Below are 14,862 nucleotides of genomic sequence, written 5' to 3' on the forward strand. Positions count from 1 at the left end.
TAGCCGAACCACGCCGCAAAATTGCTAAAACAGCAGAAGAAATAAACTCACGATTGGTTAAAAGATCTTTTCTGAGGTGATGCAGAGCCTGTATTCATACTGAAGGCAAACAATTTGTAAACTTAATTAAGTTTAGGAAATATAAGCATTACAATATTTTTAACTGTTTTATTATGATAATTTATTGTCGAATTTTTTAAGGCCCCAAGTTTTTGATAATGTTGACAGTTTCTTTTATAGAAAGAGAAACAGCAAACGTTGTAACATTTTCAAATCAAAATAAAATGGGACATTTTTATGAAATAACGTGCAGTAACGGAAATAACGTGCGTTTTTACAGCGTTAAATACAGTACTTTTTTTTAAAATAAGATGTCAAAGTTATGGGATAAAAGGCTTTTAACCATGATTTAATATAACTTTTTAATTTTTGTACCTACTAAATTCATACTATTAATTATTGAAGTTGTAGCTGCATAGTTATAGTAACCTATGCTACCTAAGAGGAGGAGAGAAGCAAAGCCGCACTCTTCCCTGGAGTCCTCTCCCCATTGCTTACAATATTGATGGTGAGAGGACGAGTATGAAACCCCATGAAGGGGGTGGGGGTGGGGTATAACCCCTAAAGAATAGAAAGGTGGCCGCGGTCCTCAGACGGGGGACCCCCCAAGCGGACAACAGACGTGGGACTAGAAGAGACCTGAGTACTATATAATACGGATTATATGATATATTATTTCGGCTGTACCCCACCCAATCCGGAACCCATCACCCAGACGACATACCAGCAGCAAATTATACCTCTTTAATTAACTTTTTCACCTTTCACTAAAATATACATCAGTCTAGTTTATCGTTGAACTAAACTACTGTATTGTTGTTCAAGAATTTGTAGACAATGAGGTTCAAAGAATTAGATTAATTGAAATCAAATTAATCAAAACGTCACATTTGACTTTATAAAATAACTAGCTGTAGCCGTCCGCTTCGCTGGGCATTTAAAATTAACATTATTATTTTTCACCCCCACAAAGATTTTCATCATTAACGCCCCCGCAACTGGTGTAGGGAGTCCAATGCTTATATAAATATAGGCCTATCCATTAAGTACATGTATTTTCTATATGGATACCAAGTTTCAAGTCAATCGGATGCATGGTTCAGTAGTTATAACGGAACATCCGTAAAAACCACTGTAGATTTATAAATTAGTATTGAAGACTTAGTCTTAGGTCTTAGGTCTTAGACTTAGGACTTAGGAGCAAGCTAATAAAAGCGTATTAATAAACACGGATTTTAACCGTCAATTTGTTTTTAATGACAAATACAGTCCGTGAAAACGTAAGCAACACCGAGGAAGTAGTTTTGCCGGTTCCGTAATTATAATTTTAGGCTTTGTTCACAGGATTTATGTATTCGCATGAGAACAGAGCTGTTACTGTTTCTTTCGTTCTCCGTTCGTCCGTATGTTACAGTCAATAAAATAATAATGTATGAAAAATATGTAGTAAAATTTTCAATGTTTTTTAATTTCTCTTATTTTTTATTTATTTAGTGCTCTCTCTTTTGCAGACAAGATCATAGGCAGCCTGGTATTAAGTGGTAACTGGGTCCATTTAAATTTCGCAACTTGTATGCCACCTCTACCTTGAGATAAGAGGCTAAAGCCTTTTGTGTGGTAAAATGGTTTCCACGGCACCCTTGAAGCCGGTGTTAATGACTTTGATGTCAAAAATAGCCAGATTAATCATTGGTACATACCAGTGTAGTCTTACATTCAGCGCCACCACCAGTCATTGAGCAAACGTATTGATGTTACGAGTTTTATTTAGTTAAATACCCTATGTTATTTCTACATAGTGGATATCGTTCGCGAGCATACGAATATACAAATCGCACAATACAAATCGCATTTTGGATAGTTCCGATCCGTAAACACAAATAAAAACACTTTTGCTCAATGTCGCTTAAGAAAATTATGATCAGTTGAAGTCTGCCGTGAAGCAGTAATGCGTTTCGGCTTGAAGAGTGGGGCAGCCGTTGTAACTATATTGAGACCTTACAACTTATATCTCAAGGTGGATGGCGCATTTACGTTGTAGACGTCTATGGGCTCCAGGTAACCACTTAACACCAGTTGGGCTGTGAGCTCGTCCATCCATCTAAGCAAAAAAAAAAAAGAAGTCGTTGAAATGAACCATAGAGTATGGGGCGAAATTATTTTATCGAAGCCACTCTCGCTTGGTATTGAACACCCGAAGAAATACATTTATGTTACCGTAACTCATTTAAGTGCTCATTCATACCCATAGAGCAGCGCGGAGTACAGCAGAATAAGTTTTTTATTTATTTTCGAAGCCATAGCCAAAGTTTTTTCTAAATTTATCGTGTCACTAATCACTAACAATCGCTGTCATTATCCGTTCAAATTTTAATCAAAATAAAGAAGTCCTGTAGTGTGGTTGTCTGTAAAAAAATTAAATTAAACAATGGTATTATTATATATGGTATAAATGGATTACTCAATTCGATGAATAATTAATGTAATGGAGACAAAACTGCTCTTGAAAAGAAATGTAATATCCTTTATATTCCTTTGCAAACGTTCAACTGTGGACTTGGCATACAAAATACACGGAAAGCCCCTCTCTAAGAACAGTGTTCCTATACTGGTGATACACGGGTTAATGGGCTCCAAAAAGAACTTTGAAAGTATCGCCAAGAACATAGCAGCCACCACGAAGAATACCGCCATCACTGTAGATTTACGTAATCACGGCGACAGTCCTCACACGAGCTCACATACGTACCTAGAATTGGCCGCTGATATATCCCATCTAATGAAGAAAGTTTCCGTAAAAAGAGCGAAGATTGTTGGGCATAGTATGGGCGGAAGAACGGCAATGGTACTGGCTTTGACTGAGGTGAGAAGCAACCCAGAGAATATGTCAAAGTCTTGTGTTCCAAAACTATCGGATTTCCAACGTTTGTTCTTTGACGAGTTACCTTAATGGTTTTTTGATCAAAATTATCATTTAAATTGTTTTTTAACAAGGTTACGTATTACAGAATCCCAAGGTCGCAAGCTTGGTCGTTGTCGACATATCTCCGGTCTCAACGGCGGGCCTACTCAACGATTTCTTTCCAGAACTTCTAAAAGTAATGGAGACCATGGAATTCCGAGGAAAAGAAAGCATATCAAAGGCGAGAGCTGCTGTGAAAAAAGTTATAATAGAGTCAGGGGTGATGAAACATGATGATTCTATCGACTTCATTTTATTGAATGTTGGATTGAAACCTAACAAACGTATCGGCTGGCTTTGCAATGTAGAAACGTTAAAAAAGTATTTTGAGAGTATAGCAACATTCCCTTCGGAAATGAAAGGCAAAACGTACAAAGGCCCCACGTTATTTATCGGCGGCGGAGATTCTAAATACATTCCGTAAGATTTTGCAACCAAACTATGTAAAGTAATATAATTGAGATACCATTAATTTACAGACATCGGTGCTAAATTATTCATGAGTCATTAACATAATTTTATACGTACAAACATACGCTTTACCAATCAATAACAACACATCAAATAACCTTGTATGCGAAAAAACAGTAAAAATAATTGTAAAAAATAAATTTTGTATTACACATAGTACATGAATATGAGAAAAAACCCGTTAAACAGTGAAAGTTCTCATTTGAAAATACCTAATAGCATTAGGGGTAGGTACTTGGAATCATGAGAATTTCCAGCATCTCGGTCGATGTACTATTTTACGAATTCCGGTTTTCAGGGCGGCCTTTTTTTTATTTAGTGTTAGACAACATGATTGCCATGGTCCAATTTGTGACCGAAGTCTTAATTGTATTGCAGGCTTCAACGTCATCATCGCTAGACTAGTCTTCAAGTTAGTAGGTGCCGGCTTTGCGGTATTTTAATACCTAATGATCGAGCTCACATCATGACCAAACTAACAGTAGGTTGATATACGAAGAATCTTTATAAATTTTTTAGGTTTATTGCTACTAGTGTCCACCCCGAAATCGAAATTCGATCATAATACTGGCATGTCAAGATTTAGATTTGTCTTAAATATTAATTAGGTAGGTTATGTTTTTTTTGGTGTGTGTTTTTATGAAAAGACAGGTTTTTTTAAACTGTAAAACTCATCAACATCTATGTATTAAACAGAAACAACTAACATCGTTCAGATTAAAGGAACTAAACTGTTTTGTATTTGCATATTTATATTTTTTATGGTTATAGTTTAGCATAATAATATGACCTTCATAATGGAAATTATTTACGCGCACACAGCGAAGTATGTACCTAATTTCCATTTTGTAATATATCTCCCAGAATTGACCAAGGCATCCATGACTATGATCCGCGGCATCTTAAAGGTCAAGCGTACTTTTCAGATTATGATTACGGAGCTGTGTTTCTTTTGTTTAATTTTTATATTCTACGCTCACTAATTATTTCTGGTGCTCTTTTCTAGGCCAGAAGATATAAAGGGCATAAGAATTTTTTTTCCCAAAGCTGAATTAAAATATATTCCCAACGTAGGTCACAACGTGCATGCAGAGGATCCTAAAACATTTCTCAAATTAGTAAACCAGTTCCTTATAAAATATTGATGAGTTTGACCTTAATAATAAAAATACATTTGAACATATATATTGCTTGCTTATTTCCGTCCTCGAATGTCTACTTCGTTAGTTTTATGTTACATAAGTTTTATGATACGCTACGAATATAAGTTATATTAATTATCATCTTAGGCCTTACAGCCTGGTACAGTATGTCTCTTCAGACTGCTCTGTTCAGGGCTTTCTCCTTCCATTTCCTGACACCGATAGCTTTGAGGTCGTGCTCTACGCAGATGGCGTAGATGAACCAAGCTAAATTAAGATAGGGTAGAATTTCTCGTTTTCGTAGGTATTCCTAAGCAGGGTGACCAGATGAAACTATCAAATTACTTACCTCTAAATCCATCGCATACTTGTTTTCAAAAGTTATGGAGCATTTTAAAAACGGTGGTTTCAATTCATTTTGTGATAGTTTGAACAACAGCTGATAGTATATTGACCGATAAAATAGCTTCTGCGGCTAGCCATCGCTTTGTGTATCTCAGATGTCGATTGTCAGAAGTCGCTTAGAGTCAGAAAAATTTCCTTCCTGTATTTCATTTACTTAAAGTCTTTTGGGACTCATCGCAATACGAATGATAGCAGAACATTCATCTGGAGAAACCTCTGGAACGGACCTCATAATAGAATTAGCTGAACTTCAATTTAAGGGTTTGAAGGGTGGCGCAGCCGTTATAACTATACTTGAGACCTTAGAACTTATATCTCAAGGTGGGTGGCGCATTTGCGTTGTGGATGTCTATGGGCTCCAGTAACCACTTAACACCAGGTGGGCTGTGAGCTCGTCCAACCAACTAAGCAAAAAAAAACCCAAAGCTTCCACTGCAGAGACCCACTTTTCTTCTAAAAGATAGTGTAGGGTTATAGGAAAGCAAAAATTTGACTAGGCAAAAAATTTAAGGTACTCTACCAAAGAAGTTTCTGCTGTATGCAGATCTTAGGTAGAGCTTGATCGAAAGTCTAATCTGAAATTAACCAAGTTAGGTTTCTAGTAATTAATTCCAAATATTTGAATTTAAAATTCAAATTTTTAATTGGGAACGTTTAGTTGAGAATTTAGAACAAACATCTGAGGTGTTCCCCCTTCCGGGGGCAAGTATTAAAATTACACTAATGATATTATTATGCTCTATTTCGACACACTTAATTCATCTACTGCACAATTTATGTGAGAAATACCACTGGACGCTCTAGACGCACATACAAATCCAAGGAACATAGCGCTTATAGTCTATCTGGTTATAAATCAGAACTTATTGCATCTACTGCTACTGTCATAATAATACTTCATTACTCTAATACGCCCGCGGTGACATTAAGTTTATCCGTTTTCCTATTTAAATTCCTAGTTCCTACTTGAATCCTGATGGTAGAGAAACAAGCTGGTTGTCGGTGTAAATAAAATGCCGGAAAACGAAAATTTGAAACCTGTTCGTCCTAACAGTTATGACTTACAGAGCTGTGACGTAGACACTCACAGGGCGGCTAGCCTTTTTTTTTTCGGGTAGAGGGCCGAACCTCCTACGAGGTCCCCGCGCAAAAGGGGCGCGTGGGGTATGTGAGACTCAACGATCTGCATGGTGTTATGAGCAGACCGCGGGCCCAAGGATTTTAGGGCCCACCCACTAAACGACTCCCCTGCACTCTTACACCCGACGTCCGATCCCCTCCGAGGTCAGAACCCGGATGAGGTAGGGGGGTTACCGCGGTCAACACTACAACCAGACGGCGCGGCTCACCCCAAGGACGCCCAGCCGACGGAGCCTTCAAGGTGAATCGAAGGCTCTGAAACAGGGCGGCTAGCCTGTCAGCTCAAGGTCACTCAGCGAGCCACGGAAAGAGCCATGTTCGGATTTTCTCTGAAGGATAAAATCAAGAATGAGGTTATTCCATTCCACAGATCCAGGTGGGCTGGCCCCGGCCATATGGTGCGATGACTTTCGTAGGGTGACCAGCAAGAAATAGATTCTTCTGAGGACTGTACTCAGTGGTGTACATTGGGAGAGGCTTATATCCAGCAGTCGACGAGTGTGGGCTGATGATGTACGTTTATAATTTCTGTAGATTAGAACACACCTTCGGAAAATTCTGCAGCCTTCATTTTAAAAATAAATTCTATAGTATCCTACCAGATCATTTTTTAATATATTTTACGCATCCGAAACAATTGGAATTATGCACAGCCCCATTTTCACTTAAAGTACTGAATTTAAATTTATCCGCGTTACGAACAAAGCCGCTTTCATGTTGAGGTTTACAAGTTCTACCTACAGTCCAACACATACTCTAAAGTAATTTGTAGATTGTTCTATCTAATGTGATAGCCTGGAAGTCAGCTGTTCGGTATTCAAGTGCACATATTTTAAACGTCAAAAACGTCAAATACAATACTAACGTCAAAAACAAATGTCGAAATCATAACATAACCTTTAGACTTTTAGTTACCAAAATTAGATTAAGTTATCGAATAAATATGCTACTCAATATATTAGGTCCCAAAAACTTTTTTACCCGTTTCAGTAGTTCCACAAAATTACTCAGTGTCAGTGTCCAAAGATGCTGGAATTCTACAGCATCAAGCGCAGAAACAGTAGATTTGGCCTACGCTTCTTACGAGAGCACATCGGACTCTGAAAATTCATCACAACCTCCTCTAGTCATATTACACGGCTTGTTAGGTTCTAAGAACAATTGGAATAGCATGAGTAAAGCAATACATAGGACAACAGGCAGAAAAGTGATAAGTGTTGATGCTCGTAATCATGGTGACAGTCGACATTCACCCCAGCACACATATGTACATATGGCTCATGATGTAATGCGGCTGCTAAAGAAATTAGAGTTGTCAAAGGTATCACTGCTTGGGCACAGTATGGGAGGCCGAACTGCCATGGTGCTATCACTGCTATGTGTAAGTTGTACGTAGCATTCTGTCATCATTTAGTTGTATATTAATAAAATATTACTGCATAATTCTCATAATACGCATAAGAGAATACAAACACAATAGGATTTAAACATGTTTTTAATCAAGAAAAGTATTATTGAAAACAAGATAAATAATGTAGCAGTAAATTAGTATGTTGGTTTTTTATATCACAAAAATGTATGTTTCTTTCAGTCTGACTTGGTTGCCAGTTTAATTGTGGTGGACATCTCACCAGTGAAGACTAGTCCTCAAATATTCTCAATGGCCACCCTTTTTGATGCTATGACTGCAGTGTCAATAAGGCCTGGTATAGCTATGTCTAAGGCACGAAAACTTGCAGATGACCAACTTAAATCATTTACACCCGATATAAATCTCAGGAATTTTCTTATAACTAATTTAGTACAAACGAATGCAGGATCTTTTACTTGGAGAGTCAATATACCGGCTCTAAAAGATAATTTTCAAAACCACATCTCATCCTTCCCATCAAACTTAAAAGGCCTTCAGTATTGTGGACCAACATTGTTTGTTGGAGGTTCACTATCTGATTATATTGGGTGAGTGCCAAATCTTTAATTTAGTCAATTTCATTTAACACATGATTTGTAACATCAAAAATGGACTAATATTGTTAAACAAAACGTGAGATTTGATAGTCTAACAATCTATTATGTTCAAGTTCAGGTAATGAGCAGAACAAATTAACTAGATCGGACATCCATGAATAATTAAAAGCAATGAAGCATTTGATTGTTCAACTGATAAAATATTTTAAAAAAACTTACTCTTAAAGGCAAACAAACTGGTAAAACAGAAAGATATTTAAAGTATACTTAGAGGATACTAATGAAATAATAAGATTATAAAAATTTCAACACTCAAACTCAATTGGTTTACAAGAAAAAACCTCTGGATTTATGGAACAGATTTTTTTTAAAGTATTAGCTGATAGCAACTCAAAAAAGATTAAAAGCTCAGCATTATTGCGACGCGATCTCCGCGACAATCCCTTAGTCTGGGCGCGATCCGAGCGCAAAGGCTCCAATTTTGGCAGTCCATATTAAAATCGTAATCTCGTCTGGCGAACCCGACCGCCGATCCGAAGAGGCGACGGGGTGAATCGTGCCCCAGGACGTCTCACGATCGACTTTTTATATATATATTTTTTTTTTTATTGCTTAGATTGGTGGACGAACTCACAGCCCACCTGGTGTTAAGTGGTTACTGGAGCCCATAGACATCTACAACGTATATTCGCCACCCATCTTGAGATATACGTTCTAAGGTCTCAGTATAGTTACAACGGCTGCCCTACCCTTCAAACCGAAACGCATTACTGCTTCACGGCAGAAATACGCAGGGTGGTGGTACCTACCCGTGCGGACTCACAAGATGTCCTACCACCAGTAATTACGCAAATTATAATTTTGCGGGTTTTATTTTTATTACACGATGTTATTCCTTCACTGTGGAAGTCAATCGTGACCATTTCACTGATAAGAATGCACCGGACGTCTTATCCTTTAGCCCACGACGACTTTAAGACTAACGCAGGTGCTAACTGGACACGGTTGTGTCGGCCACATTTCGTACATGCAACACATTTCCTAAAGGGGGCCGACGACGAAGTGTCGCTATTGTGGTTGCGACGAGGACAGAATATACGCTCGCAATCTGCCCCACCTGAGAGCGGTAGCCTCTTGGACCCCAAATTGTGACAAATCGAGCCCATTGAGTTTCTCGCCGGATCTTCTCAGTGGGTCGCGTTTCCGATCCGGTGGTAGATTCTGCCAAGCACTGCTCTTGTTAGGGCCAGTGTTAGCAACACTCCGGTTTGAGCCCCGTGAGCTCACCTACATGTTAGAGCGAAGCTGAAATAGCCTCTCAAGGCTTATAGCCTTGGCCTTATAGCATAGGTAGGAAAAAAATAAGTGACAAATCGTGATTCTAACGCTCGGCAGCGACGCATCACGTTAGGCGATGCTCGGCTCCTGCGAGTCCACCATTTCGCAAAAGGAGGTTGCGGAGCATGAGAGAGAGAGCTCTTCGCTTTTCGATCTCCCACCTTCGGGCCGTTTACCAGACGTAGAACTATGCTCAGTGTGCTTAGTGCGAGTTTCATAACGTTCTCGATAGCGTAAAAGTTAACCCAATTTTGTATGCAGTTGGAACAGCGCCCCTAGCGACAAACGTACGCAAACGATCCCATTCCATACAAATATGAGCTAACTTTTACGCTATCGAGAACGTTAAAAAACTCGCACTAAGCACACAGCTCTGGCCCGTGTAGACGGCCTCCACCGGTAATTGCAGAGATTATTAGGGTGGCGTGACGAGCTACCAGTACTAGCCATCCTCCGTTAACAAGGATCGACCGCCAACCGAAATGGTCGACGTAGTCATTGTGCGGCGACAATTTTGTCAGACAGGCGTCTCTGTACTGGGCCTTCTGGAGCATCTTGTTGTAGTTGACCGTTGTCATCCCTCCTATATCACTCGGGTTACAGGCGGAGATTGGGTTTTCGGGCAGAGGGACGTTTAGTATGTGTTTTACGGCAGTTTTATGAAAATTCCGAGTTTCAAAACATAAAAAGGACTACATTCTGGTTCAACTAGTCTATTAATATATTTTATGCCTAATTTTTTTATAATAGGTATGAACGCTATATAAATTATGTCAGTATAGTACAATATTTCGTATTAAGAAAAACAACAACAATAAACTTTTTTTGAAATACAAAAGTTAATACCATATTTGATTAAGTAAATTTAATTTGATGGTGACCTTGATTGAAAATTTTTGATCAATGAACTTTGAAGCGATGCTATAGTTACCTTGTTACTACAGTACTTAACTGTTACTGTGATTTACTAATGTTCTATCAGTTCTGTAGATATTACAATTTTTTTTTTAACATGTGATTTCCATTTTTTCTTGCAGTAAAAATGATTTACCCGAGATTCAAGAATATTTTCCACTAGCAGATCTAATATTTATCGAAGGAGCTGGACACTGGGTGCACAGTCAGAAACCAGAAAAATTCTTGGAAATTGTCTCCAAATTTCTTACGGAAAAATGATATTGAAATATAGGTCTAAGACTACAGAAGTAGTAGTAGCACTCAATAGAATCAGTGCCCTTTGATAGAAAGATAAAATCAGCAAAATGTGTTCACAAGAACTGTGTTATCGCGTGATTGAGCTTGACAATTGTTTTTTTTTTGTTATGAGTTTTTGGAAAATTAGAACCAAGTCCAAAATTAAATTAATAAAAAAATCCCCAAATCCTCTCATATTTTTTAATGGTGTGTGTGTGTGCGTGTGTGTTTTTTTTTCCTAACTAAGCTGATGGTCTAGAGAGACCATATCAGAGTCACCAAGCTAGGGTTAATGGTGTGGAAGAGAAGACGATCGTATGGGCCAGTAAAGGCATCACTAGAGCATATAAGACCCGATAAAGTGTACAACACTACAGCCCACTTTGAAACATGAGGCTACCTTCAAACCCAAACGAGTGTTTTATCTCTTCGTGGCAGAAATAGGTACGAGGGTAAAAGGATGGGCCGTGTTAGCTCATAAGATGCTCATTTTTACCCACACATAGAAAATTGTTTCATACATCCTCCATACATGATAGGGTAATACCGATGTCGGAATGGGTTTTTTGGCTCTAAATTGGTATGGACCTCATTGAGCGCTGTTTTTTAAATGGCATGATAAATGTGGTTGATCGCAATCACCCTTCCTTGAAGTTGGGACAGTATTAAAAGCAAAAGCTTAATTTAAACTAAAACCCTAAACAAAATTTGTAAAAAAAAAGTAATTAGAGGTGTCACAGCGCCTTGTGAGTCCGCACAGGGTACCGCCACTCTGTCTATATCTACCGTGAAACAGTAAGGCGTTTCGGTTTGAAGAGTGGGGCAGCCGTTTTTCTGTAAAAACTGAAACCTTAGAACTCATGTATCAAGGTGGGCCACAGCATTTAGGTTGTAGACATCTACAAACTATGGGCTCCATTAACCACTTAACACCAGGAAAGCGGTGAGCTCGGCCACCCATACCGTCCTAAACAATAACAAAAAACATAGACTTAAGCTTAAGACTCTTTGCAAAACTCCCCTGAAGAAAACTTTTTATTGCACTCTGGAAACACCATCAACTGAAGTTCAAGTAGAGTAGAAAGTGGTAGGCTGCGTGGCAACGTTAATGTTTGGAAAAGCAGTTTGGATGAATGCAACGGTAGACAGCGGCTTGGCTCTGCCCCTGGCATTGATGAAGTCCATGGGCGACGGTAACCACTCACCATCAGGTGGGCCGTATGCTCGTCTGCCTAAAAGGGCAATAAAAAAAAGCAGTAGTGCAAGGAAATGGAACGAACAACACACGAAAACATAAATACGAAAACCCAACTCAGACATAAGCTTTACGACTACTTACGAAACCTACAACAGTAATGTACTAAAAAAAAATTTATTGCCCTTATAGGCAGAGGAGCATACGGCCCACCTGATGGTAAGTGGTTATAGTCGCGCATGGACTTCAGCAATGCCAAATTATCTACTAGGTACATTTTTTTTCAATTATTTTTTGACATTTATCAACAGTAATATTCTAACATAAATTTATAAAAGCAGTGTAATAATCGTTATCTACTTAAATATTTATTATTGATGTTACAATTGTACCGCTTCGCCCGTATGTGGTAAGATAATACTTTGGTTTTGTACCAAAAATAAAATGTAGTACATACCTACCTACAAATTATATTATTTAATGTATTTTCCTTATGCCTATCAGCAAGAAGGTATTATGTTATGTTTTAGCAATAACACTTAGATATATTTAACAATTATCCTGCCAATAAATGCTCCGTAATGTACTTAACGACTAAGCAAAACAGGAAATTAGTGACAAAATACAAACTAGTAGGTATTTATAATATAAAAATAAATGTGCAGCATCAAGACAGCTTATTAATGAAAATTCATGAAAGCACAAACGATTATTCTACCTCAATGCCGTATAGAAGTTGTTTATCTAAGCTAATCTCTCTGTAGTTATCTAGCAATCTCAGGTTTTAGAATAAGAACAAGCAACGCCAATTTGCTAAATTATACAAATGAACACTCTTGACTGAGTCAGTCAGTTAAGGTGGCGGTGATGGCATTCACATTACATTGCTTTTAAGTTCTAAAATCCCTTTAAAAACTGGATTGAACTAGTTTGGAACCCCCCCCCCCCATTCAGCGCAATACAACCTGTGGACTCTCGTAATGGCAACGGTGCGGTCTACATCAGGTGAACTGAGATCTTCGTTTTCTCATCCATCGCAATGAAAATAAAAAATAATCCGCTACCAATCGCTAAACAGGAAAATATCATGGAACGCTGGAAACACCGCGAAAAAGAACTTATTTGAACAACGAATGGTACCTGGCAGAAATTTGAGAGATAGTATCTAAGCAGAAAGGATAAAATTTCCCTAATTTCATAGAATAGTTGAAAAGAAATAACATCTCTAACAAATCTTCAGTAGGTACATACTCTCCGTGGAACACGCATTACCATAAAAACCAGTCTCTCCGTAGACCCAAACGTTGCAAATCCTTTATAAGCTAATAATAATATCTCCAAGTAAAGACCGAGTCCGGGCAGGACCGACATAGTGCCAAAGTAATACTCGTATTACAGTTATCCCCCTTAAAAGATGATACTCTTACAAAGCATTTTCATATTACGCGATTTCAGTCCCTCGTTTAACTCGAAGTCGTCGTGGCCTAAAGGATAAGACATTCGGTGAATTCGTATCTAGCGATGCACCGGTGTTCGAAACCCGCAGGCGGGTACCAATTTTTGTAGTGAAATACGTACTTAACAAATGTTCACGATTGACTTCCACGGTGAAGGAATAATATCGTATAATAAAAATCTCAACACCGAAAAATTATAATTTGCGTAATTACTGGTGGTAGGGCATCTTGTGAGTCCGCACGGGTATGTACCACCGCCCCGCCTATTTCTGCCGTGAAGCAGTAATGCGTTTCGGTTTGAAGGATGGGGCAGCCGTTGTGACTATACTGAGACCTTAGAACTTATATCTCAAGGTGTGTGGCGCATTTACGTTGTAGATGTCTATGGGCTCCTGTAACCAATTAACACCAGGTGAGCTGTGAGCTCGTCCACACATCTAAGCAATAAAAAATAAAAAAACACGAGTTTTCCCCCGTATAACGCGGGAATTTCCCCGGTTATATTTCTGTACACTGTCAAATTTATAATGATTTGTACAGTTCATAATAATTAATTTCGCGTACCTTTGCACATTGTGTCAATTGTCTTGTTATAAAATGAAATTAAATTAATTTATAAAATTTTTGTTCCTAGTTTTTGAATTGTAATAACATTGGTTATACTGTATTATTTATATGTCTATTATAGTTGTACATAACGCGTTATATGGGGTCACTTATTATGCGAGAATACTCCTACACTGCGTTTCCTATAACGCGAAACCAATCTACTGTGTTATTGCGGGGATTACAGTGCATAGTTTCATTTATATTATTTTTAAACCTTTACTGTTGTATGTATGGTATTTGATTCAGGTCAAGTCTCAATACAATTGAAAAAGTAGGTAGGTAGATAATGTGTGTGATATGTAAGTAGATACACGCGTCGAGTTCAAGCCTACCTAAATCGGCATTACCTGATGACTTAAACATAAAAATCTTGTAGAACTTAAATTTTATTTGACAAATGCAAAGTAGTGGTAATTATTAGATCACTAGCTGACCCAGCAGACTTCGTAGTGCCTCAATCGATAAATAAAAGACCGAAACTTTTGTATAAAATAAACATAAAACAAACAAAAGAATCCGTCCGACGAAGGACACATCAAAGGGAAAACAAAATTGTTATTTTTATTTAACTCCAAGCATTTTCATATTTATCTACCTTTTAAACCTTCTCTAAACTTCCACAAATAATTCAAGACCAAAATTAGCCAAATCGGTCCAGCCGTTCTCGAGTTTTAGCGAGACTAACGAACAGCAATTCATTTTTATATATAGAGAAGAAGAAGAAGAAGATAAGCGAGATTTTACCGGATAAGGCGTTTGCACTAATTACTAGAAGACATAAAATATGATCAACGTATTCGTTTTCCGCCGCCATTGCCACACGACAATATGCTCCACTTCTATTAACATTGATAAAACGAAACATGTAAAATCACACCACCTATCAACAGTCATTTTCAATAATAAACCAATATTTGTTTG

The 14,862-nt window shown here is 38.0% G+C and overlaps 2 protein-coding genes across 2 annotated transcripts; both read left to right on the forward strand.

Moving 5' to 3' along the window:
* Positions 1-339: 339 nt before the first annotated feature.
* LOC114247762 (sn-1-specific diacylglycerol lipase ABHD11) lies at positions 340-4,769 on the forward strand. Its single transcript, XM_028180791.2, has 3 exons — positions 340-2,923; positions 3,069-3,442; positions 4,500-4,769. Exons 1-3 carry the CDS (start codon positions 2,546-2,548, stop codon positions 4,636-4,638), a joined length of 891 nt encoding a protein of 296 aa, XP_028036592.2. The 5' UTR covers positions 340-2,545; the 3' UTR covers positions 4,639-4,769.
* A 2,225-nt stretch (positions 4,770-6,994) lies between these two features.
* LOC114247739 (sn-1-specific diacylglycerol lipase ABHD11) lies at positions 6,995-10,872 on the forward strand. Its single transcript, XM_028180763.2, has 3 exons — positions 6,995-7,561; positions 7,772-8,139; positions 10,524-10,872. Exons 1-3 carry the CDS (start codon positions 7,124-7,126, stop codon positions 10,660-10,662), a joined length of 945 nt encoding a protein of 314 aa, XP_028036564.2. The 5' UTR covers positions 6,995-7,123; the 3' UTR covers positions 10,663-10,872.
* Positions 10,873-14,862: the final 3,990 nt, after the last annotated feature.

Source organism: Bombyx mandarina, chromosome 16 (genome assembly GCF_030267445.1).
Source record: "Bombyx mandarina strain Sakado chromosome 16, ASM3026744v2".
Taxonomy (NCBI): Eukaryota; Metazoa; Arthropoda; class Insecta; order Lepidoptera; family Bombycidae; genus Bombyx; species Bombyx mandarina.